This window comes from Ranitomeya variabilis, chromosome 1 (genome assembly GCF_051348905.1).
Source record: "Ranitomeya variabilis isolate aRanVar5 chromosome 1, aRanVar5.hap1, whole genome shotgun sequence".
Lineage (NCBI taxonomy): Eukaryota > Metazoa > Chordata > Amphibia > Anura > Dendrobatidae > Ranitomeya > Ranitomeya variabilis.
Window position 1 is genome coordinate 759913261 of NC_135232.1, and position 27460 is coordinate 759940720.

Here is a 27460-nt window from a genome sequence, read left to right on the forward strand (position 1 = left end):
AATTGTAGCGTTATATGTGAACCACTAAAATAAACAAATCACTGATTCCAGATGGCATACATCAATCCATCATGGAGTATCTCAATAAAAATATCTCCATGACTACCAACAGCAACAGGGTTCATGAGGGATCGGTCCTCTCAGACTAATCTGATCTGCTTCTATGAGGTAGTAAGTTCCAGACCAGACCAGAGAAATGCAATGGATGTGATATATATGTACTTATTAAAGGCGTTCAATATAGTCTGACATCGATGGCTGGTACATGAAATGAGAACAAAGGCGGTTATTAATGAACTACACTCTGATCACTGGGTCACAGTTAACAAGAAGGTTACTACAAAAAGGTCAGCATTGGGCACTTTATTAACCATACTAGATGGTGGCCCGATTCTAACGCATCGGGTATTCTAGAATATGTATCATAGTATACAACACAGCCCGCGCAGTATACAACACAGCCCGCGCAGTATACAACACAGCCCGCGCAGTATACAACACAGCCCGCGCAGTATACAACACAGCCCGCGCAGTATACAACACAGCCCGCGCAGTATACAACACAGCCCGCGCAGTATACAACACAGCCCGCGCAGTATACAACACAGCCCGCGCAGTATACAACACAGCCCGCGCAGTATACAACACAGCCCGCGCAGTATACAACACAGCCCGCGCAGTATACAACACAGCCCGCGCAGTATACAACACAGCCCGCGCAGTATACAACACAGCCCACGCAGTATACAACACAGCCCACGCAGTATACAACACAGCCCACGTAGTATATAGTAAACCACAGAGAAAGAGCATAGGTCTTAAGAACGGGGATCACCACACATTTGGATATGGCAAACAATAAAACACAGCTTTATTTATGCAGAAATATACAAACAGAAGGCAAAACACAGACATTTAAAACCATTTAAAAAAGGGAATACATTTTAAACCCTAAACAGATGGCCCCTGATAAGGCCGAAGCCTGCACAAGACTCAGAGGTACAATGTAAACAAGGTTATCAATACAGTGCCTATAGACACAGCATGGCCATAGTAGCCCAAGTAGTATATAGCACAGCCCACGTAGTATATATCGCAGAGACATAGTATATAACACAGGCCACGCAGTATATAACACAGCTCATGCAGTATATAACAGCCCATGTAGTATATAACAGCCCACGTAGTATATAGCAATATGGGCACCATCTCCCTGTTAAAGAATTAACCCCTTCCCGACCTGTGACACAGCATATGCGTCATGAAAGTCGGTGCCAATCCGACCTGTGACGCATATGCTGTGTCACAGAATGATCGAGTCCCTGCAGGTCGGGTGAAATGGTTAACTCCAATTTCACCCGACCTACAGGGGGAGTGGTACTTCAGCCCAGGGGTGTGGCTTCGACCCCCCAGTGGCTACGATCGCTCTGATTGGCTGTTGAAAATGAAACAGCCAATCAGAGCAATTTGTAATATTTCACCTATGAAAACTGGTGAAATATTACAATCCAGCCACGGCCGATGCTGTAATATCATCGGCCATGGCTGGAAACCCTGATGTGCCCCCCGAGACCGATATCGTCCCCAGTCCTCCGTTCTGTCCTGTACTCCCCTCCGTCCTCCTGTCCACCCCCCCCCCCCGTATGCTTACCGAGCCTCCCGGTGTCCGTCCATCTTCTCCATGGGTGCCGGCATATTCCAAAATGGCGGGCGCATGCGCAGTGCGCCCGCCGAATCTGCCAGCCAATTCGTTCCAGGTACATTTTGATAACTGTGATAAAACCTATCACAGTGATCAAAAAAAAAAAAAAAAAAAATAGTCAATGAACCCCCCCTTTATCACCCCCCCATAGGTAGGGACAATAATAAAATAAAATAAAAATATATATATATTTTTTTCTCCACTAGGGTTAGGGCTAGGGGTTAGAATTAGGGTAAGAACTAGAGTTATGGCTAGGGTTAGAATTAGGCTATATGCACACGGTGCGGATTTGGCTGCGGATCCGCAGCGGATTGGCCTCTGCGGATTCGTAGCAGTTTTCCATCAGGTTTACAGTACCGTGTAAACCTATGGAAAACCAAATCCGCTGTGCCCAAGGTGCGGAAAATACAGCGCGGAAACGCTGTGTTGTATTTTCCGCAGCATGTCAATTCTTTGTGCGGATTCCACAGCGTTTTACACCTGTTCTTCAATAGGAATCTGCAGCTGAAATCCGCACAAAAACCACTGGAAATCCACGGTAAATCCGCAGGTAAAACGCAGTGCCTTTTACCTGCGGATTTTTCAAAAATGGTGCGGAAAAATCTCACACGAATCCGCAACGTGGGCACATAGCCTTAGGGTTAGGGTTGGAATTAGGGCTAGGGTTGGAAATAGGGTTAAGATTAGGCTTGTGGTTAGGGGTGTGTTGGGGTTAGGGTTGTGGTTAGGGTTGGGATTAGGGTTAGGATTAGAGTTGGTATTAGGGTTAGGATTAGGGGTGTGTTGGGATTAGGGTTGGGGGTGTGTTGGGATTAGGGTTGGGATTAGGGTTGGAGGTAGGGTTGTGGTTAGGGGTGTGTTGGGGTTCGTGTTGGAGTTAGAATTGAGGGGTTTCCACTTTTTAGGCACATCAGGGATCTCCAAACGCAACATGGCGCCACCATTGATTCCAGCCAATCTTGCGTTCAAAGTGTCAAATGTTGCTCCCACCCTTCCGAGCCCCGACGTGCGCCCAAACAGTGGTTTACCCCCACATATGGGGTACCAGCATACTCAGGACAAACTGGGCAACAATTATTGGGGTCCAATTTCTCCTGTTACCCTTGCGAAAATAAAAAATTGCTTGCTAAAACATAATTTTTGAGGAATGAAAAATTATTTTTTATTTTCACGGCTCTGCGTTATAAACTTCTGTGAAGCACTTGGGGGTTCAAAGTGCTCACCACACATCTAGATAAGTTCCTTGGGGGGGTCTAGTTTCCAAAATGGGGTCTCTTGTGGGGGGTTTCTACTGTTTAGGCACACCAGGGGCTCTGCAAATGCAACGTAACGCCCGCAGACCATTCCATCAAAGTCTGCATTTCAAAAGTCACTACTTCCCTTCCGAGCCCCAACGTGTGCCCAAACAGTAGTTTACCCCCACATATGGGGTATCAGTGTATTCAGGACAAACTGGACAACTTTTTGGAGTCCAATTTCTCCTGTTCCTCTTGTGAAAATAAAAAATTGCGAGCTAAAAAATAGTTTTTGAGGAAAGAAAAATTATTTTTTATTTTCACAGCTCTGCGTTATAAACTTCTGTGAAGCACTTGGGGGTTTAAAGTGGTCAGCGCACATCTAGATTAGTTCCATGGGAGGTCTACTTTCCAAAATGGGGTCACATGTGGGGGAGCTCCAATGTTTAGGCACACAGGGGCTCTCCAAACGCGACATGGCGTCCACTAACGATTGGAGCTAATTTTTTATTCAAAAGTCAAATGGCGCTCCTTCCCTTCTGAGCCTTGCCGTGTGCACAAACAGAGGTTTGTTACCACATATGAGGTATCGGTGTACTCAGGAGAAATTGCACAACACATTTTAGGATCCATTTTATCCTGTTGCCCATGTGAAAATAAAAAAAATTGAGGATAAAAAATTTTTTGTGAAAAAAAGTACTTTTTAATTTTTACAGATCAATTTGTGAAGCACCTGGGGCTTCAAAGTGCTCACTATGCATCTAGATAAGCTCCTTGGGGGGGTCTAGTTTCCAAAATGGGGTCACTTGTGGGGGACCTCCAATGTTTAGGCACACGGGGGCTCTCCAAACGCAACATGGTGTCCGCTAAAGACTGCAGCCAATTTTTCATTGAAAAAGTCAAATGGCGATCCTTCCCTTCCGAGCCCTGTCGTGCGCCCAAACAGTGATAAAAAGTTAAATGTTCATTTTTTTCCTTCCATGTTGCTTCTGCTGCTGTGAAGTACCTGAAGGGTTAATAAACTTATTGAATGTGGTTTTGAGTACTTTGAGGGGTGCAGTTTTTAGAATGGTGTCACTTTTGGGTATTTTCAGCCATATAGACCCCTCAAACTGACTTCAAATGTGAAATTTTTTTGGAAAGAAAAGTAAATGTTTATTTTTCCTTCCACATACCAAAAATTCCTGTGAAGCACCTGAAGGGTTAATAAACTTCTTGAATGTGGTTTTGAGTGCCTTGAGGGGTGCAGTTTTTAGAATGGTATCACTTTGGGGTATTTTCTATAATATAGGCCTCTCAAGGTCACTTCAAATGCAATGCGATGGTCCCTAAAAAAAATGGTTTTGTAAATTTCCTTGTAAAATGAGAAATCGCTGGTCAAATTTTAACCCTTATAACTTCCTAGCAAAAAAAAAATTTTGTTTCCAAAATTGTGCTGATGTAAAGTAGACATGTGGGTAATTTTCTTTATTAACTATTTTGTGTCACATAACTCTCTTAACATATTCTCTTAACAGAATAAAAATAAGAAATTTAAAAGTTGCAAAATTTTCAAAATTTTAGCCAGATTTCCATTTTTTTCACAAATAAACGCAAAAATTATCGACCTACTGTAAATATACCACTAACATGAAGCCCAATATGTCACGAAAAAACAATCTCAGAACCGCTAGGATCCGTTAAAGCGTTCCTGAGTTATTACCTCATAAAGGGACACTGGTCAGAATTGCAAAAAACGGCCAGGTCATTAAGGTCAAAATAGGCTGGGTCATGAAGGGGTTAAAATAAAACAGTTATATACTCACCTTCCGTCGGCTCCCGGATCCAGCCCAGGAGTTAGTGATGCTCCTTGCGACGCTCCGGTCCCAAGAATGCATTGGGGCAATACCACGTGATGATGTAGCGGTCTCGCAAGAAGGCTACGTCAACATCTCGCAAGACCGCTACGTCATCTCCGGTCATTGCCGCAATGGATTCTTGGGACCAGAGCGTCGCGAGGAGCGGGAAAGGCGTCGGAAGGTGACACTATAATGATTTTTTTATGGTTTTTAACATTATATCTTTTTACTATTGATGCAGCATAGGCAGCATCAATAGTAAATAGTTGGTCACACAGGGTTAATAGCAGCGTTAACAGACTGCGTTACACCACGTTATGCCGCGGGGTAACGCAGTCTGTTTATCGGACTGCTAAACCGCTATGGGGGCACTGACTGGGGAGTAGGAAGGGGGCACCGACTGGAGGGAAGTAGGGAAGGGTGAATTCGCGGCCGGACTGTGCCAGTCACTGATTGGTTGCGGCCGGCCGCGACCAATCATCGACATGGGATTTCCGTTACAGACAGACAAAAACGGAAGTGACCCTTACACAATTATATATATAGATTTACTAGCTGTTTCCAGCCAGCTAACGCTCGGCACGCTCATTTCTATCTAATTAACGCTGCTGGTGATTAAACTAAAGTAAATAATGACAACATTCAATAGCGCTTACGCAGGTGGTAAATTTACTTAAAATGAAGTTAATAATAATTGCGGTAATGTGGTGGGGGGGCGGGATTGTGTGTGGTAATGTGGTGGGGGGCAGGATTATGTGTGGTGATGTGGTGGGGTGGGATTGTGTGTGGTAATGTGGCGGGGGGGCGGGATTGTGTGTGGTAATGTGGTGGGGGGGCGGGTTTGTGTGTGGTAATGTGGTGGGGGGGCGGGTTTGTGTGTGGTATTGTGGTGGGGGGGTGGTATTGTGTGTGGTAATGTGGTGGGGGGAGGGATTGTGTGTGGTAATGTGGTGGGGGGCGGGATTATGTGTGGTGATGTGGTGGGGGCGGGATTATGTGTGGCGATGTGGTGGGGGCGGGATTGTGTGTGGCGATGTGGTGGGGGGCGGGATTGTGTGTGGCGATGTGGTGGGGGGCGGGATTGTGTGGCGATGTGGTGGGATTGTGTGTGGTAATGTGGTGGGGGGCATGATTGTGTGTGGTGATGTGGTGGGGAGCGGGATTGTGTGTGGTAATGTGGTGGGGGGCGGGATTGTGTGTGGTAATGTGGGGGGGCGGGATTGTGTGTGGTAATGTGGGGGGGCGGGATTATGTGTGGTAATGTGGTGGGGGACGGGATTGTGTGTGGTGATGTGGTGGGGGGCGGGATTGTGTGTGGTGATGTGGTGGGGGGCGGGATTGTGTGTGGTAATGTGGTAGGGGGCGGGATTATGTGTGGTGATGTGGTGGGGGGGCGGGATTATGTGTGGTAATGTGGGGGGCGGAGCTACTGTGCAGAGGGCGGGATTAGCGAGTAATCACGATGCCTCATATATATAGATGAAAGACCCTGATGTAAATACGCAGGGACAGTTCAGTGTCGATCGCTGTCTGTGACAGCCGAGAGTCATGGGAAGACACTGCTGTCGATCCACGCACTCAGATCGCTGTTATCACAGCATGATAGCGCAGGAGATGCTGAAATATCAGCACCTCCTCTCCGATCAGTGCAGCAGCTCAGCTCTGCCAGTGGCCAAGCGTCTGCAGTAACAGCCAGGAGCGGTGTCAGTGCCACCCCTGGCTGCTCACCCCCAAATGCTGCGATCGACCACGATCACAATATTCAGGAGGGAGGCAGAGGGATGGGAGCTCCTTTTCTGCCTTCACATCGGCACCCCTGCGACGTCATCGAAGTGCCCAAAAGTTGCCATGGTGCCTCGGGGTTGTCATGACAACCCCCGGGTCAACAAGCTACAGAAAGCTTCTGAGACTAAGCACACAGCATAGTGTCAGAAGCCTTCAGTATAGGTATAATGCACAGCAATGCTAGTGCATTGCAATGTATTATACCTGCAATCTAAGTAAAAGAAAAAAAAAATCCATAAAGGGACTCGGTAAAAAAAGATAAAAATTACTAAATAATAATTTCCACTAGTAAATACACATTTTTATGTAAAAAAATATTAAACAAAAAAAGTACGTTTGGTATTGTTGCGTACGGAACAATTCGATCTATGAAAGTGTCACTAATTAACCTCTTCAGTGAACGCCATGGGGGGAAAAAAGAAAAAAAAAGTAGCAAACCATGCTTTATCATACCGCTTGAAAAAAGTGGAATAAAACAATGAAAAAGAGAAAGGAAATAAAAATGGTATCACTGAAAACACCATCTTATCCTGCAAAAAAATAAGCCGCCATACAGCTCCATCAGCGGGGAAAAAAAAAAAAAAAAAAAAAGTTATAGCTCAGAATAGAACAATGTAAAAATATTTTTTCTTTAAAAGTTTTTATTGTGTAATAGTGCCAAAACATAAAAAAACTATATACAGTAAATGTGGGAGTGCTGTAATCGTACTGACCCGAAGAATAAAACTGCCTTATCAAGTTTTCAATTTTTTCCATATGTAGAACAGAGGAGGGGATGAAACAATTGCTGGTTTTTGTTCATTCCGCCTCCACAAAAATCATTCCGCCTCCACAAAAATTGGAATAGAAAGCGATCAAAAAAGGTCATGTGACTGAAAATGGTACCAATAAAAACGTCAACTAAAAACAAGCCCTCACTTGACTATGTCAGCTGAAATATGGAAACATTATAGCTCTCAAAATATGACAATGCAAATAATACTTCTTGCAAAAAAAAGTGTTTTTTTAGTGTTTGACAGCAGCCAAACATAAAAGGATATAAATCTGTTATATCGCTATAACCGCACGGACCCGAAGAATAGTTGCCTAATCACTTATACCGAAAGAAGAAAAACGTAAAAAATAAAAACCCATTTCTGAACATGCTGCTGATTTTTTCCATTCTGTCTCCCAAAGATCGCAATAAGGCTTGGCGCACATTTATCCTGCGTTCTACATGGAGTGCTTACACCGGGGTTTTTGTGTAAATCTATGAAATACGTGATTCAGACAGAACCTACGGCGGAAGATTCCCTATAATGAGGCAGATGGAGGCACTGTGGATGCCATAGGTCTTGTGATACGGCGGTGTCCGTCTTTTTAGGCATGCATAAAAATGCGGTCCACCCATAGTTTTGTGTACCTCAAAGGAAGGACAACGCTGAACAGAGGCCAGACGGAGTCCAGAGTAATTCTGCTGCCTCATAGTGATTGGATCCACTTTGGGGTTTCATCCATTACGTCACCTGGAGATTTCGATGGAAAGCTCAAAGTGCTCAGCGTAGAGCGCCGGCTAAATGTGATCCCAAATGTTATGTAAAATGTTCCCAATAAAAGCTTCAAATCAACCCACCAAAAAAAGCAAGTCCCCACACAGGTCAGTCATCTGTTAAAGGAAATATAGGGGACTTCCACATTACTGGTAGCACACAAGTTCTGCAAAAGCTCCGATAAAAAGAAATTCAGTGAATTCTGCACTCCCAAATTCAAATGCCCGCTCCCTTCTGAGCCCCAGTGTGCATAAACCAGCTTTAGCGTTCACGTTTGGCAGGGGTATAATTTTCAAAAAGGGGTCACTTGAGGGGGAGGAAATTCTGCTTCCTAGCGCTTAGGAGCTTTGTATATGCAGTCCACAAACTATTATAAGAAAATCTGCGCTCCGTGAGGAAAATAGCACTTCGTCCCTCCCAAGACTCTCTGTATGGCCATGTAGTATTGTACAGCCACATTCAGCAGACATTGCGGGACAAATTCTGGTGCCAATTTTACCCACTTGTGTGAAAATGTAAAATCTGGGTCTAAAACAAAATTTTGTTAAAAATGTAGTCTTTTTCTTCACTGCCCAATGGTATAAAATTCTTTAACACCCATGGTGTCAATATGATGACTGAACCCCTAGATTAATTCATCAAGGTGTATTTTGTAAAATGGGGTAACTGAGTTCTGCTGTTCTGGCACCTCAGGGGCTCTCCCAGTGGGTCATGGCACTCTCAAACCATAATAGGAAAATCTGCACAATGATATGGTGCTCCTTCCCTTTTGACCTTTGCACTGTGCCTCAAAAGTAGTTCCCGAATACATGCAGGGTATTGGCACACTCAGGAGAAATTGCACAACAAACTGAATTATCCATTTTTTCTTATTAGCCCCTATAAAAATTTAAAACAACATTTTAGTGGAAGAATTGCAATTATTCTTTACTAGACGGTGGCCCGATACTAACGCATCGGGTATTCTAGAATATGTATGTTTGTATGTATGTATATAGCAGCCACATATTATATAGCACAGGCTACGACATATTCTAGAATACCCGATGCGTTAATACAGGCCACGCAGTATATAACACAGCCCACGCAGTATATAACACAGCCCACGCAGTCTATAGCAGCCATGTAGTATATAACGCAGCCCACACAGTATATAACACAGCCCACGCAGTATCTAACACTGGCCACGTAGTATATAGCAGCCATGTAGTATATAACGCAGCCCACGCAGTATATAGCAGTGTGGGCACCATATCGCTGTTAAAAATAATAATTAAAATAAAAAATAGTTATATACTCACCAGCCGGCGTCCAGCGAAGCTGTGTCGATGCACGCGCGGCTGCCCCCAGCTTCCATTCCCAGGATGCATTGCGAAATTACCCAGATGACGTAGCGGTCATCTGGGTAATTTCACAATGCATCTCTGGGAACGGAAGCTGGCGGCAGCCGCACGCCTCGGCGGACGACGGAAGGCGAGAATAGCCGGTTTTGTTTTTTTTTTATTATTTTTAACATTAGATCTTTTTACTATTGATGCTGAATAGGCCAGGCTTTGTCCGTCGCTGATTGGTCACGGTAGCCAGGACAGGCAGCTGGCGAGACCAATCAGCGACGCGGGATTTCCGTGACGGAAGTTCCAGACAAACAGAAGTACCCCTTAGACAATTATATAGTAGATTCACCGCCCAATAGTATAAATTTCTGTGACCCACCTGTGTTGTCAATATGATCACTAAACCCTTAGATGAATTTATTGAGAGGTGTAGTTTGTAAAATGACATCACTTATCATTGATCTGGCACCTCAGGGGCTCTTCTAATGTGACCAAGCTCCCTCAAACCATTGCAGCAAAATCAAAACTCCAATATGGCACTTCTTCAATTCTCAGCTTTGCACTGTGCCTCAAATGTAGTATTCACCCACATATGGGGTATCGGCACACTCAGGAGAAATTGCACAACACATTTTAGGGCCCATTTCTCCTGTTACCCTTGAGAAAGTAAAACATTTTGGTCTTAAAGAAAAATTTTGCGGGAAAAATGTGATATTTTTATTGTCTTAGCGCTGTTATAAACTTCTGTAAAGCACCTGATGGTTCAAGATGCTCACCACACATCTAGATAAGTACCTTGGGGGGTCTAGTTTCCAAAATGGGGTCACTTGTGGGCGGTTTCCACTCTTTAGGCACATCAGGGACTCTCCAAATGCAACATGACATCTGCTCTCAATTCCAAACAATTTTACGTTCAAAACATCAAATGGTGCTCCTTCCCCTTCTGAGCCCTGCACCTAAAGAGTGGTCTTCCTCCACACATGGGGAATCGGCATACTCAGCACAAATTGCACAAGAAATATTATGGTTCATTTTCTCCTGATATCCTTGAGGGAAAATAATAAAAAAAAAGGGTCCAAAGTAACATTTTAGTGAAAAAAGTTTAATGTTCATTTTTTCCTTCCACATTGCTTCAGTTCCAGTGAAACACCTTAAGGGTTAATAAACTTCTTGAATGTGGTGTTGAACAGCTTGATGGATGCAGTTTTTAGAATGGTGTGACTTATAGGTATTTTATGTCATATAGGCCCTTAAAGTCACTTCAAATGTGATGTGGGTTCTAAAAACAAAATGTAAAGTTTTGTTGAAAAATGAGAAATCGCAGGTCAACTTTTAACCCTTATAATTTTTTGCTAGGAAGTTATATTTCAAAAATTGTTCTGATGTAAAGTAGACAAGTGGGAAAGGTTATTTATTATCTATTTTGTGTGACAATGCTCTGATTTAGGGGCATAAAAACTAAAAGTTTGAAAATTGTGAAATTTTCAAAAATGTTGCCAAATTTACTTTTCACTAATAATTTCAAAAACATTTTACCACTATCAAAGTACAATGTGTCACAAAAAAATCTCAGTATCAGTGGGATCCGTTGAAGCATTTCAGAGTTCTAACCACATAAAGTGACAGTGGTCAGATTTCAAAATTAAAGCCTCGTCATTAACCTACTAAATGAGATCTCGGGAGACGAGTTCTGAATCTGAGCATGCCCCAACCCCACCGACTAGGGTTAAGCGACTTACTTTTTTTAGGATCGAGTCGGATTTAGTGAAACCCGACTTTCTCAAAAGTCGGATCGTGTGAAATCGGCCGATTATTGTGAAAAGTTGGGGGGGGCTCTCTCTCTCTCCTCGGACTATGTAAATCGCTACATCCAAAACGGTAAGATGGCGTTTATACCCCCTGTGATGCCGCAGAAAGCAAGACGAGGTCATCACGCTGCCCACACTCCTTCATTGGCTGAAAAAATGGCGGTTAAAGAGTCATACGAAACGCAACTTTGGCACGAAGATCGCCGACCGAATGGCCGATCCCACACTGGGATCGGCTCAGGTTTCACGAAACCCGACTTTGCTGAAAGTCGGCGACTTATGAAATTGACCGATCCGTTTCGCTCATGCCTACCAGCGACCATTTTCCTGAAGGCCAAGCAGCAATGGAGCCGCCAGGGCCTCCGGGCTTTGAGGAAATGCCGGCGGAGCCCCAACGCTGTGCAAAGATACGCCGCCGCCCCCCAGCACAGAGTCTCACGCTGCACAAAGAGGAGCAGCCGCCGCCCCCAGCACAGAGACACCATGCTGCACAAAGAGGAGCTGCCGCCGCCCACCAGCACAGAGCGCATCGCTGCCACAATGAGGTAATAGGGGGATACTCCACTTACTCCTTCCCTGTGAGACGCCCCCTCTCTTCGTCATTGGGACCACTCCACCCCACCATATGCACATTGGTCACCCGCCCTATAAGCAGATACACAGAGTATAAGAAGACCCCTGACTTTTAAGGAGATTTTATATTTTAACTAGAAAAGTTGGGGGGTCATCTTATACACCCAGTCGTCTTATACGCCGGAAAATACGATAAATGTAGTATCGGTATAATCATACTAACCCATCAATAAAGTGGTTTTATTAATTTTACTACATAGTGAATGACATAAAAAAATAAGTTCATAAATTGCTTGTTTTTGTTCATTCTGCCTCCCAAAAATTGGAATAGAAAGCTATAATAATAATTAAAAAAAAAAAAAAAAAGTAATGTCCCCGAAAATGGCACCAATAAAAATGTCAACTTGTCCCATAAAAAAAACAAGCCCTGACATGACTGTCGGCAGAAATAGAAAAATTACAGCTATCAAAATATACGATACAAAATTCTCTCAAAACTACGTCAGCCGCACTTGCGCAGTAGCATCAATCGGTGATCTGATCAATGCTACTGCAGCGGTTTCATTTTGCTAGAGAGAAAAAAAAAAAAATCGTCTCCACCAAGATGTCGCCGGATTGCCGATAGATGCTTCTGCACTTGTGCAGCCGGCGCCATTTTTAATTTTTTTTCTGAATACATGTATATCACCAAATAAAATACACTGCTCAAAAAAAAAATAACGGGAACACTTAAACAACAGAATATAACCCCAAGTAAATCAAACTTCTGTGAAATCAAACTGTCCACTTAGGAAGAAACACGGTTTAACAATCAATGTCACATGCTGTTGTGCAAATGGAATAAACAGATGGTGGCAATTATCAAGACACGCTCAATAAAGGAGTGTGTGGTTCTGCAGGTGGGGACCACAGACCACATCTCAGTACCAATGCTTTCTGGCTGATGCTTTGGTCATTTTTCAATGTTGGTTGTGCTTTCACACTCGTGGTAGCATGCAACGGACTCTACAACCCACACAAGTGGCTCAGGTAGTGCAGCTCATCCAGGATGGCACATCAATGTGAGCTGTTGCAAGAAGGTTTGCCGTGTGTCAGTGTAGTGTCCAGAGGCACTACCAGGAAACAGGCCAGTACACCAGGAGACGTGGAAGGGGCTGTAGGAGGGCAACAACCCAGCAGCAGGACCGCTACCTCAGCCTATGTGCAAGGAGGAACAGGAGGAGCAGTGCCAGAGCTCTGCAAAATTACCTCCAGCAGTCCACAAATGTGCATGTGTCTGCACAAATGGTTAGAAACAGACTCAATGAGGATGGTCTGAGTGCCCGACGTCCACAGATGGGGGTTGTGCTCACAGCCCAACGCCGTGCAGGACGATTGGCATTTGCCACAGAACACCAGGATTGGCAAATTCGCCACTGGCGCCCTGTCCTCTTCACAGATGAAAGCAGGATCACACTGAGCACATGTGACAGACGTGACAGAGTCTGGAGACGCCGTGGAGAGCGATCTGCTGCCTGCAACATCCTTCAGCATGACCGGTTTGGCAGTGGGTCAGTAATGGTGTGGGGTGGCATTTCTTTGGAGGGCCGCCCAGCCCTCCATGTGCTTGCCAGAGTTAGCCTGACTGACATTAGGTACCGAGAGGAGATCCTTAGACCCCTCGTGAGACCATATGCTGCTGCGGTTGGCCCTGGGTCCCTCCTAATGCAGGACAATGCCAGACCTCATGTGGCTGGAGTGTGTCAGCAGTTCCTGCAAGGTGAAGGCATTGAAGCTATGGACTGGCCCGTCCGTTCCCCAAACCTGAATCCGATTGAACACATCTGGGACATCATGTCTCACACCATCCACCAACTTCACGTTGCACCACAGATTGTCCAGGAGTTGGTGGATGCTTTAGACCAGGTCTGGGAGGAGATCCCTCAGGAGACCATCCACCGCCTCATCTGAAGCATGCCCAGGCGTTGTAGGGAGGTCATACAACCACATGGAGGAAACACACACAACTGAACATCCTTTCTTTGTCTTGAGGCATTTCCACTGAAGTTGGATCAGCCTGTAATTTGATTGAGTATCATTCCAAATCCAGACCTCCATGGGATATTCATTTTGATCTACATTGATCATTTTTATGTTTTATTGTTCTCAGCACATTCCACTATGTAATGAATAAAGATTTGCAACTGAAATATTTCAGTGATATCTAGGATGTGGTATTTTAGTGTTCCCTTTATTTTTTTGAGCAGTGTAATTACATGGCCTGCCGAGTGTAATTTTCTTCAATACATATGATATTCAGTATGTAAAATAAGGGACAGGTCACAGAGGGATCAGTGACCTGTCACAAGCCATACAGACGAATATGTAAGCAGAGAACCACATAAAGACCCCCCCCCCCAGGCCGCCCCGGAGCACGAGCATATCATTAACTGAAAACTGCAAATTAAGATTAAACAGCCACAAGATGGATTTCATCACCCAAGGTATCATTTTAAGTCAGTACAACGGCGCCAAACTAACACTGTCTGTAGGTTACTGAGCACAATCCTGCTGACAGGTTCCCTTTAAAGACATAAGAATTAAAAGTTTGAAAAAAGTTTTCCAATTTTTCAACAAATTTCCATTTTTTTTCCCCCACAAAAAGTCATATCAAAGAAGATTTACCACTACCATGAAGTACAATATGTCACGAAAAAAAAAAAATCTCAATCATCGGGATCCATTAAAGCGTTCCAGAATCCTTACCTTAAAGTGACATTGATCAGAATTGTAAAAATTGGCCCCTGTCATTAACATGCAAACCTCCTTGGAGAATAAAGGGGTTTAGAAAAAAAAATTTGTATTGCCATATTTTAAGAGTTATGCATTTTTTTTTTTAATCTACAGGGGTGTGTATGAGGGCTTGTAACTTGCAAGCTGAGATGAAGGAGGGAAAATGATTTTTTTTAAATAAAAGGACTTTAAATAGGAAAGGGAAGTTTACAATTTTGCACATTTGTTTTCACTTTATTTCACAGTGCACTGTTCACGTGGGACTTGAGCATTTAAGTTTCTGATTGCTGGTATATTACCATACTTAGGTATCACATTGTATTAATTATACATGTCAGTTTTCCTCTGACAAAGCACATTAGACCCTACTGCTGGCAAGGCCCAACTGACTTGCGTATCTGGTAGGTAATGAAAACATTTTGCCATGTAGCTGTATTAAGCATCTACAGCCAGCGACTGAATCCCATGGAGTGAAGGGGCTTGTGATGGGGTACAAAGGCCTGTCAACCCACTAGATGGCATGGAATTTGTGGAAGCAGAGTCCAGCAATTGAGGAAGGGTGATATCTCTATGAAACATGGTGCAGTTAGGTCCAACTGTGGCATAATAGCAGATCATGAACTGTAAAAACGTTAATATAAGCAGAGATTAAATTACAAGGAAGGAAGGTTAGCAGCAAATTACCATATATACTCGTGCATAAGCAGAGTTTTTAAGCACTTTTTTGTGCTGAAAATGCCCCCCTCGGCTTACACACGAGTCATTGTCCCAGTTTATGGAGGGGGATAGGGAGCAGCAGGTCACAGGAGGAAGGAGTAGGCGGCTGCAGCCTGTGCCCGCTGCTAAAGAGAAATGAATATTCACTGCACTGGTAATGAATATTCATTTCTCTTATAGCATGCACAGTTACAGCCACAGGCTTCCAGCAGCTGCCGGTCTCACGGGTGCCCGCTCATTGAGGTAATGAATATTCACCTCTCTCCACACCCATAGGCATGGAGAGCGGTGAATATTCATTACCATATTGAGCTGGGATATGTGATCTCCCGGCCGCAGGAGCTGCTGGAAACCAGAAGGAGATGCTGCAAGAGCGCACAGAATGTAAGTAGGATGTTTTTGTATTTATGCTTTTCTCATGATGGCCCTGCAGACAAGGATGGGAATAAGGAGCCCATGCACACAAGGATGGGAATGAGGAGCCCATGCACACAAGGATGGGAATGAGGAGCACATGCATACCAGAATAGGTATTAGGGGACCATGCATACTAGACATACTCAAGTCAACAAGTTTTCCCAGTTTTTCGAGGCAAAATTAGGTGCCGCGGCTTATACTGAGGTCGACTTATACACGGTATGTCAAATAGTCAGTTGCAAGGAAGAGCAAGACATAAAATCAGAATGCCGTAAAGTAATTTTTACCTGTGCCCTTTAAACACCTTCTCATGTTCGGTATTAAAAGTCCTATCTCGCTGCACAGGCTAAAAAGATAAGAGAAAATGGCTTTTAGGAAATCTTAAATGGAATTCGTCATTTTAATTATAATTTTCTCAATATTTTTCTAAATTTGCAATGTTACAATTTTTATATTTGACATAATTAGACTCATTTCCTGTTCTGTACAGAACATTAATCTCTATAGGTCATGTTACACCTCCCCTTTCATCTCCTTTTACAATCACCTTTGTCCATAACAGAATGGGACACCAGACCCAACAATGCAGACGAGCTGACGGCTGCTATCAAAGCAACCTGGGTTTCCTTAACACCTCAGCAGTGCCACAGGCTGATTGCCTCCATGCCACATTGATGCAGTAATTGATGCAAAAAGAGCCTTGACCAAGTATTGTGTGTATTTTCTGAACATACATTTCAGTAGGCCAACATTTTGGATTTTAAAATTATTTTTCAAGCTGGTGTTATAAAGTATTCTAATTTCCCGAGATAATGACTTTTGGGTTTTCATTGGCTATAAGCCATAATCATCAACATTAACAGGAATAAACACTTGAAATAGATCACTTCGTTTGTAATTACTCTATATAATATACGAGTTCCACTTTTTGTTTTCAAGAACTGAAATATATTAACTTTGAGGATATTCTAATTTTGTGAGAAGAACCTGTACATACACTGTCATGGTCAAAAATGTTGGCACCCTTGAAATTGTTCCAGAAAATGAAATAGATCATCCAGAAATTTTTTGCTATTATACAAGTTTTTTTATATACCGCATTTTTCAGACTATAAGACACACTTTTTCCCCAAAAATTTTTTGGGGAAAATGGGGGTGCGTCTTATTGTTGGACTATACTCACAAGTAGTGTGGTAGCAGCAGGAGTCAGGCAATTCTGCGGCGGTCCGACGCTGCAGGGCGATGATCACACTCCCTTCCCAGGCTGGTGTGGCAGATTCGACGGTGCTCTGTGGTGCGGAGGGATCCACCGGTATTTTGTGAAAGCCCGGAGCCCTCCTCACATCCATTACTGCGATGTGGTGGCCTCCAGGAAAATGGCCGCTGGGGGCGGCTCATGCTCAGATTAAGACCTAGACCCGTTGAAGCCTTCAGTTGCGAAACGGCCGTTGTCCGCTTTTCCTCCCCATGCCTCTTTGAACCTGCACGTCCACATGTCGCGTGAACGGTGTAATAAAGGACTGAATATTTGCTTTCAAACTGGTGAGTGCCGCTGTTTTTCTTCGATATGGAAACAAAGCACTGGAGAGTTCTGAAGTGGCCAGCAATGAGTCTGGATCTAAAAATTCAATTGAACATCTGTGGAGAGATCTTAAAATTCTGTTGGGAGAAGGCACCCTTCACATATGAGAGACCCGGAGCAGTTTGCAAAAGAAGAGTGGTCTAAGATTCCAGATAAGATGCAAGAAGCTTGTTGATGGTTATAGGAACTGATTGATTGCAGTTATTTATTTCAAAGGGTGTGCAACCAAATATAAAGTTGTGTGTGTAAATTATGTCCAACTTGCCTTTTATTCTTTTGTGTTGCTTGAATACACAAAAAAGGAAATAAACATGTGTAATTGCAATAAATTTCTGGGAAAAACACTTAATTTCCTGAAACAACGTCAAGGGTGCCAACACTTTCGGCCATGACATACGTCAGGGTTGTGGAGTCAGTAAGCCAAACCTCCGACTCCCTCATACATGGCTCATGTTTAAGTGATATATTTACTTTAGTAAAAGAGTAACATCAGGATTTTAAATCACCATTATGATACAATATATTTATTGGTATACAACTTTAGAACACAAAAGGTTAATAAATTGTAAATATTAAATACACTATGCAGAAAGTGGGAAAACAGTTTTCAACAAAAACATACAGAATAAAATTTGTGCAGTCTATGAACTTGTTCTAAGAAATAGCATCGCCTCCATCAGATCCTCCTTTATAGATGACCTCAAATCTGACCTAATTATTTTAAGGCTTGAGAACAACCTTGCTACACTAACTTGGATTGGTGGCAAAGCGATAACCACATGGGAACATCTCTAACAATTTCAGGATATAAAGGAATTGCCTCATGCACAGTCAGTTTTGATGAACGGTTGAACTCTACTTCTTTGAGCGGAAGTGAAATTTTGCTGAAATATGGTCACTATTTGCTATGGTAGTGGAATCTTGTTCCCTGCGGCAACGCTTTGCCTGCTCCATGTCGTCCAAATACTTATCAAAATTAAATTCATCTGATGAGGCTTAATATATTATGGCAGTAGCACTGGCAAGACCTAAGTCCTATTGCTCTTGGCTGTCCTGTACCCTACTCATCTTCATCCACTTTCGTGGATCTTCATCCAGCATCGATTCAGCCCTGCACTTCAAGATGCTGGATAAGATAAGCTATTTTAAATAGAGACGCCATGCCAGAAGTGACATTTCCTATCCGGATGTGCACTAAACGATATGACACACCGGAAATCATGGGGGAAGCAATGTGAGACATCGGACGGAGGGAAGGTACTTCCTGCATGTGCGCTCCACCGGTGGAACGCACGCATATACCGGAAGTGACGCATGCGTGTCGGCTGTGCGCTCCACTGCTAGCGCACCGGAAGTGACAACCTGACTATGAAAATGGCGGTCTATTTAACCGCTTCCACCGCCAATGGCTACTGACCAAAAGACAAAAAACTGACTGGCACATCCAGACTAGTGTGAATAGGTGCATACCAGGAGGAGCTACCTCCATATACAAAAAAAAGGTTGCACTCTATCATGCTTTAGCATGATGAGTGCAACATTTTGTATAATGGCTACAGACCAGACCATATTTTACACATAAGATGGACATGTACCCATCATTTTGTACTATATTTTAAAGACCCCCTTTGGTTCTCACCTCCTCGGATGATTTGAAAGATGAAACGTGTTGGGGGCATTTCTAACATGGGTCCTATGGAATGCTCTGTGGTGGGGTAATGTGTGGCAGTAAATTGGTCCCCCTTTCCTTGTCACAACCGGGATCCTCTGATGCATTTGGAACATGGCCTGGTCCTACCCATGAATGCGACCGGGTGAGATAGTGCCTTTATTATCCTTGTAAATCAAGATACAGGTGTACTTCTTGAGATTAAGCATATTATTATTACTATTCATCTACTTATTGTATACCACATTATGGTTTCTACTACACAGCTACATTTCTTGTGATAAGGCATACGGTTAAAAGAATATTACTTGACCTATGGTATACCACACTGTAGTCTCCATTACACTGGATCATAGGATGATACAAACATGCACTTTTAAGGGGATTCTTTACTAAATGGTCATACGATTTCCTCTTTGTGTGCAGGAGGACTTCTTCCTCCTAGACATACTTTATACTCATGTGAAACTATAGGTAATTATACGTCTGATTGTCTCTTATTGTCATTTATCTCGTTAGACAGAGGATCTTCTATTTAAAAAAATCATATTAAAAGTTAATTTTTAATGTTTTTAGACTTCTACCTGTGATAAGCTTTAGTATCTTTTACTGCCAGGGTCTTGGTAACAATTTTCTTGCTGTCACAAACAAATCGAACTTGGATAGAAAAATAGTTCACTTTGACATGTGCAGGCATCCATTTTAAGAAATATAAATCTTTGTAAATATTTTTCCCAGCAATATGCGCTCCAGAAGGATGATGATGGAACTCGATATTCTGATTCAAGGATGATTTTTATTTCAATCTAGAACGCTTCAGGGCAAGTGGGAAGAGCTGGGCAAAGCGCCAGAACTGATGAATCTAATAGCTGCGGGCTGCTATGTTTTAGGCTGGGGGAAGGGGGGCAATATCCATGGCCCCTTACTAGCCTGAGGATATCAGCCCCCACCTGTCAGCTTTAGCAAGGCTGGTTGTTAAAAGTGGGAGGACCCCAGGCCGTTTTTTTAAATTATTAATTTAAATAATCTAAAAAGACAGCGTGGGGACCTGTCTATTTTTGATAACCAACCTTGTTGAAGCTGACAGCTGAGGGTTGCAGCCCGCAGCTGTGAGTTTTACGTGGCTGGTTATAAAAATACAGGGAACCCACATTTTTTTTCAATTTATTTACAGCGCAGGAGCCGGCTAATGCACACTCCCATCAGCCTCTCCTGCTCTCGCAGTCATTAGCGGCAGCAGGCATTGGATGATGGGAGCAGTAGTCCCATCAGCTGACACCAGTGACCGGAGCTAAACTTTATACCACCGATCACAGCTGAGAACCACGGCTCTCTGACCAGCAGGGATGATTTCACCGACAATCAGAAGGAGTATTTGCCAACCTGACAGCTTGGCACACACTGGATGTTCGCGCAAGTGAATGGGGTCCGGATACTGTTCTGGCACTCAAACTTTTTTTTTATTTTTTTTTTTTAAGTATTTGGCCGGACCCGCTGGACCCAAACATCCAGGTGTCCGCCCACCTCTAGTCATGATGCTTCACAGTCTATGAAGAGGGGAGGAGGGAGAGAGCAAGTTTGTGCTGAATCATACCCCAGAAAGAAAAACTGCTAGCAGAGCTAATAACATGAAGAGCATCAGATCAACTAACCTCACCAAACATGAGCTCAGAGGAAAAAATCAAACTAAAACATGAAGCATACAGGGAAAACATACACTGGACTATTGATTCAAGCACATTTTATTGAAAAATTTTAGATATGCTTTAATATGTACTTGCCTTATTCCTGTTTTCCTCTTCACGCCAGCAGTTCTTGAGAGGAGTGCAGGGCTGCAGGCATCCCTATCTGTGCCTTTTTGCTCTGATCTGTAGAGGAGGAGCTTTACTACTGACCATGTACATAAACTGCAGTACAGACTCATCTCAAGTAAAAGCCCAGATCCTTAGATCAGGAATAGAACATTTCATAACTTTCCCAAATTCTTAAGAAAAAATATTCAGCACATACTGAATTTAAGTACTGTACCCAATTTATTACACATTTTATGAGTTGGTACATTTTATACCGACTCCACAAAAATGGACACAGACTCCGACTCCACAGCCCTGATGTAGAGAAAAAAAACGCATTCCCATTAAGTTCACAAGCGGACATATCCTATTTTGAGTCAAAGAGTCTTACCCATTCACAAAGATCCACCTGAAATATGGAGCCATCACTTCCCCCACAGAATAAATGATATTCCGCAGGGTCGAATGTCACTGACAGGATTCGAACATCAAAGAGGATGGACACAAGAAGATCCCCAGATGCAATATCCCAGAGCTATAGGAGAAAAAAAAAAAAAATGGCAATTAACTATTTACCAGAATATTGAAACGGTTGTCCACAACTTTTACACTGATGACCTATCCTTAACCCCTTAGTGACGGAGCCAATTTGCAGCTTAATGACCAGACCAATTTTTACAATTCTGACCACTGTCACTTTATGAGGTTATAACTCTGGAACGCTTTAACGGATCACGCAGATTCGGAGACTGTTTTTTCGTGACATATTGTACTTCATGATAGTGGTAAAATTTCTTCGATATTATTTGCGTTTATACATGGAAAAAACAGGAATATGGCAAAAAAAATTTACCATTTTCTAACTCTGAATTTTTATGTCCTTAAAATTAGAGAGATGTCACACAAAATAGTTAATAAATAACATTTCCCATGTCTACTTTACATCAGCACAATTTTGGAAACATTTTTTTTGTTAGGAAGTTATAAGTAATTTCTCATTTTTACAACAAAATTTACAAAAACATTTTTTTAGGGACCATCTCACATTTAAAGTCACTTTGAGGGGTGTACATGACAGAAAATAGTGACACCATTCTAAAAACTGCACCCCTCAAGGTGCTCAAAACCACATTCAAGAAGTTTATTAACCCTTAAGGTGCTTCACAGGAACTGAAGCAATGTGGAAGGAAAAAATTAACACTTTTTTTTAACAAACATTTTACTTCAGAACCAATTTTTTTTTTATTTTCACAAGTGTAAAAAGAGAAAATGAACCACAAAATTTGTTGTACAATTTCTCCCGAATAGGCTGGTGCCCCATATGCGGGGGTAAACCACTGTTTGGGCGCACGGCAGAGTTTAGAAAAGAAGGAGCACCGTTTGACTTTTTCAATGCAGAATTGGCTGGAATTGAGATCGGACGCCATGTCGCGTTCGGAGAGCCCCTGATGTGTCTAAACAGTGGAAACCCCTAACAAGTGACACCATTTTGGAAACTAGATACACCCCCCCCCCCCCAAGGAGCTTATCTAGATGTGTGGTGAGCACTTTGAACGTGAAAAGAAAATATTTTTTTTCCACAAAAATGATTTTTTAGCCCCCAATTTTTAATTTTCCGAAGGGTAACAGGAGAAATTGGACACCAAAAGTTGTTGTCCAATTGGTCCTGAGTAGTACGCTGATGCCCCATATGTGGGGGTAAACCACTGTTTGGGCGCACGGCAGAGCTCAGTAGGGAGGGAGTACCATTTGACTTTTTGAATGCAAAATTGGCTGGAATTAATGGTGGCGCCATGTTGCGTTTGGAGACCCCCTGATGTACCTAAACAGTGGAAACTCCCTCAATTCTAACCGCAACACACCCCTAACCCCAACCCAACTCCTAATCCCAACCCCAACCAAAATCCCAACTCTAACCCTAACCCTAATTTTAGCCCCAACCCTTAGGGCTCATACTCACTTGCGAGAAACTCGGATGAGTCTCGCATGTTAATACCCGGCGCTGCTGTCGGCACTCAGATCGGAGCGTGCGGCCGCATAGCAATACATGCAGCTGCACGTTCCGCTCCTGAGTGCGGGGTGCAGTGCCGGGTATTGCCGTGCGAGACTCATCTGAGTTTCTCGCAAGTCAGAATGAGCCCTAACCCTACTTAACCCTAATGGGAAAATGGAAATAATAGGCATTAGACCTACCGGTAATTATGTTTCCAGGAGTCCATCCTGACAGCACCCTGGAGGACGTCAGGAAACACACGAGTTTAAAGGTCCGGTCCCACCCCCAATTCCTCAGTGTTGCAACAAGAACCATCTCATGGAAAATGCAAATAAAACTTTAATGACAGGATCATATTACATATGACAAGACCGGGGGGGGCGGAACTACCAGTGCTGTCAGGATGGACTCCTGGAAACAATTACCGGTAGGTCTAATGCCTATTTTCCAGGACGGCCCTCCTGACAGCACCCTGGAGAGTACCAAAGCACCTCCTTAGGGTGGGATTACCGCTTGGAGGACCTTCCTCCCAAAAGCGGTCTGCTGACTGGACATAACATCAAGTTTGTAATGTTTACAGAAGGTGTCAGCACTGGCCCATGTTGCAGCCCTACAAATCTGTTGTAATGATGCTCCTGCCCGCTCAGCCCAGGAAGCAGAAACTCCGCGTGTAGAGTGGGCACGTAAACCTACTGGAGGGGAAATCCCCTCAGACTGGTAAGCATCTGAGATTACCATCGTGATCAAACGTGCAATTGAGGCCTTAGAGACCTTTTTACCCTTGTTATTTCCCCCAAAAAGAATAAAGAGGTTTGGGTCTATAGGCCAAGTACTTGTGGCCTCCAGATAATCTATAACCGCCTGTCTGACATCCAGCGAGTGGAGGGCTTTCTCCTTCGCGTTGGAAGGGTTGTTACAGAAGGAAGGAAGCACTATCTCCTGATTTCTATTGCAGAGCCTACCTTTGGTATGAATGCGGGGTCTAGTTTCAGGATTAAGCGATCATCCTTGATCTGGAGATACAGGTCTCTGGTACATAGGGCTTGGATTTCCCCAAACCTCTTGGCCGTGGTGATCGCCACTAGAAACGCAGTTTTTCGTGTGCGAATTGATATAGGCATATCATCACCCAGAGCGTAAGTACCCCTACACAAGGACCTGAGGACTAAGTTAAAGTCTCAAGATGGAGACAACTGCTTAATGAACCTTACTATCCATGGGTGAGATGCTAAAGGATAGTCTAAAAAAGAGCTTAATGCTGAAACCTGTACCTTTAAAGGTGCTGGGTCTAAGACCCTTGTTAAACCGTTGAAGGAAGTTTAAGATACTAGGCATGTCCGGAGAGCCTGTCACAACGTCGGACCTGCCATCCTCCAGACAGAATTGTTTCCAAATTTTTAGGTAAATTGCTGATGTTACAGGTTTTCTACTAGCCTGGATAGTGGCTATGACCTGATCTGATAAGCCTTTAGCCTTTAAGATGTCCCTTTCAGGATCCAAGCTGAAAGACGGAGCTTTCCTGGGTTCGGATGGTAAACCGGACCCTGGGGAATGACATCCACCCGCAGAGGCAGCTCGATTGGGTTGTCGATCGCTAAGGCCCCTAGTAGAGGGAACCAGCTTCTTCGTGGCCAGTACGGAACGATCAGAATGACCTTTGCTTGGTCCTCCTTGATCTTCCGCAGAACAGCTGGAATCAATGCCAGGGGTGGAAATGCATATGAGAGAGGTTCCACCCACCTTTGGCTCAAGGCATCTATCCCGTCTGGAAGATCCAAAGGGTTCAGAGAGAAGAATTTTGAGACAGAGTTTCTTCTGTTTCCAAATAAGTCTATATTGGGGGTTCCCCACTGATGACATAACTTCTGAAAGATATTCTGGTTCAGCTCCCACTCTGTTGGATAATCTGCTATCGCGTTCTGAGAATCTTCAAAGTGGATTGCCGTTATGGATAGAACTGTCTTCTGCCCAGCTGAAAATCGTTTCTGCTAGGTCCTGCAGTGGTCGATGTCTCGGGCCTCCCTGATGTTTCAAGAACGAGACTGTTGTCACGTTATCAGAAAATATTCTGACATAATTTGAGAGCGTGAGCCGATTTCGTTTTAAGGCCTCCCACACGGCATATAGTTCTTTGAAGTGGGATGATCTGTCTCTGAGGTTTGCTGGCCACCTGCCCTGGTGGATTCTGCCTTGTAGATGAGCTCCCCAGCCCCATGTGCTGGCGTCCGTAGTTACCACGTAGGGGGAGGTGGACCATAATACGCCCACCTTTAGGTTCTCTGTCCTCCGTACTGGTCCTGATAGCCTCAAGGGAGCGTCTAGTGAAGACTGGCGGTGATCCCAAATAGACAGAATCTGTCTCTTCAGGGGTCTTGAGTGTGACTGTGCCCATCTGACACATGGTATACATGCCGTCATTAGGCTTAGTACTTTCATAGCGATCCTTATGGAAATTCGATGTTCCAGTAAGTACCTGACTCGTGCTCGAATTGTCTCCTGCTTGTCCTCTGGTAAGTGGGATATTCTGCGTCTGGAGTCTAGACACACTCCCAGGAAGATTTTTTCTGTGTTCTGGTAACAGGTCAGACTTCTGCCAGTTTATGACCCAGCCTAGATGTTCCATTACTGATATTGTCCGGATCCTGTGATCCGTCAGGACTTCTACTGATTTTGCCACAAAAAGAAAGTCGTCCAGGTATGGAATTATTATGATACCCTGGCTTCTTAGGAAGGCCACCACCTCTGACACCAGCTTTGTGAATATACGGGGCGCCGAAGCCAGTCCGAAGGGGAGGCCCTGAAACTGGTAGTGGCAGGTCCGGGTTGGCAGCGCTACCGCAAACCTTAGCAGATTCTGTGATGAAGGATGCACCGGGACCTGATAGTAGGCACTCTTCAGGTCGAGAGTGCACATTACAGTGTTCTGATCTAAGAGATGAACTGCTGACCGGATAGATTCCATTCGGAACCTTTTGTATCTCACCCAGGCATTCAAAGGTTTTAGATTTATAATAGTGCGGGTTTCGCCGGACGGCTTTGTAATGGCGAATAGGGATGAATAGTGCCCCCTTCCTATTTCTGACGGAGGAACTGGAATTATTACTGCCGCACTGAGCATGTCCTGTAAATCTATCAGTATGGCAGAATCTGCCGCGACTATGGCAGGAGCGATGTACCTTTCTAGAGGAGGAGCGTAAAGCTCTATGCTGTATCCCTCTGACACGGTTCTGCGAACCCACTGATTCTGAGTGATTTGGGCCCAATTTCCTGCAAAGTGATGTAGCCTTCCCGCAATGCAAGTGGCGTCATTGTGTCTTTGATCTGGAGGTTGGGCTAAAGAAGAAACATCTGCTCTTACTACCCTGGCTACTGGAGCCCCTGTAGGACCCTCTGCGGGACCTACTCTGCCCTCTGAAATCATACTGCTTTCTTGAGAAGAATCCTCTCCGAAAGGGCTGGGACCATTTAGGTTTGTCCTCAGGGAACCCCTTTTTGTCAGAGGCCAGAGCTTTGTCTTGGAGGCATTATCTCCTGACCAGGACCTTAACCATACAGCCCTCCTAGCATCATTAGACAGGGAACTGTCGATTTCATAATAGGAAGGGAACTCAGAATATCAGATCTAGGGGTCTTATTGGACAAATGCTCTTCCAACTGACCCATCCATAGGTACATAGATCTGGCCACCGAAGTGGCTGCTATGTTTGTCCTAAATAGGGCTGCAGAAGCTTCCCAGGCCCTCTTTAGGAGAATGTTGGCTTTTCTGTCCATAGGGTCACACAAGTTAGAAAAGTCCTCAAAAGGTATGGCAGTCTTTTTGGTGACCTTTGCTAAGGGAACGTCAATTTTAGGGATTTCCTCCCATAACTTGACTTCCTAAGGGTCAAATGGTAAGCGGCCTTTAAAGTCACGAGATAGCACCAGCCGGCGTTCAGCATCCTTCCACTCCTCTAGAACCATAGCCTTAATATGTTCACTTAAAGGGAAAACTGTCTGATTTTGCGACACAAGTCCCCCGAACATCAAGTCCTGTCTGGAGTGTGTCTTGGAGGTCTCCTCGATCTGCATGGTACTCCTCACCGCCTGGACAAGCTCGTCTGTCCCTTCTGACTGGAAAAGGTACTTTCTGACTCGATCCTGGTTTTCTGCTGGGAGCTCCCCCCCTTCTTCTGAAAGAAAGTCCCTTAGATCGGAACCTTCCTCAGAAGTATACTCCGACTCCCTTTGGTCTCTCTCCCGCCTGGCTCGCTTCCAGCCTGAGATGGCGCAAGACGGACGTGGCTGTGAGAGGCTGGACATAGAGGCCTAAACCTCCTCCCGAATTAGGGATCTCATCTCTGAAAGCAGCGATGACTGCTCATCTTTCATGACCCTTGAAGTACAAGGTGCACAGAGAGTCTTGCCATGGGAGTCTGGAAGTTTTACGTGGCATACAGGACATCTGTTGGACTTCACCGAGACCTTGCCAGGTTTTTTAGCTGTGGCCGGGGGAGCAGCGGGGGTTCCCTTATCCTAAACGACATAAGATAGGGAGTAATAGGCTAGAAGGCATGCTGGGATTTTTATCTGAGGTGAGGGTGGACTGCGCGAGGCGGACGTACCCCTCCTTCCTCGATCATGTCTCCTTCCATAGGTGCGATCTGAAGCTGGAGCCAGAAGCACCCCAGCACGACGCTGGACGCTATCGCAAGTAGCGACCACGCTGCTATGCGT

At 44.2% G+C, this 27460-nt stretch overlaps 1 protein-coding gene across 1 annotated transcript in view; it reads right to left on the reverse strand.

The window, feature by feature from the left end:
* WDR18 (WD repeat domain 18) overlaps window positions 1-27460 on the reverse strand; it is a 55229-nt gene that overhangs the window by 12557 nt on the left and 15212 nt on the right. Inside the window, exons 5-6 of the mRNA XM_077271502.1 lie at window positions 21146-21289; window positions 15998-16056 (exon numbers count right to left, since the gene is read on the reverse strand). Coding sequence (XP_077127617.1) covers window positions 15998-16056; window positions 21146-21289 — 203 coding nt within the window. The remainder of the gene's footprint in view (window positions 1-15997; window positions 16057-21145; window positions 21290-27460) is intronic.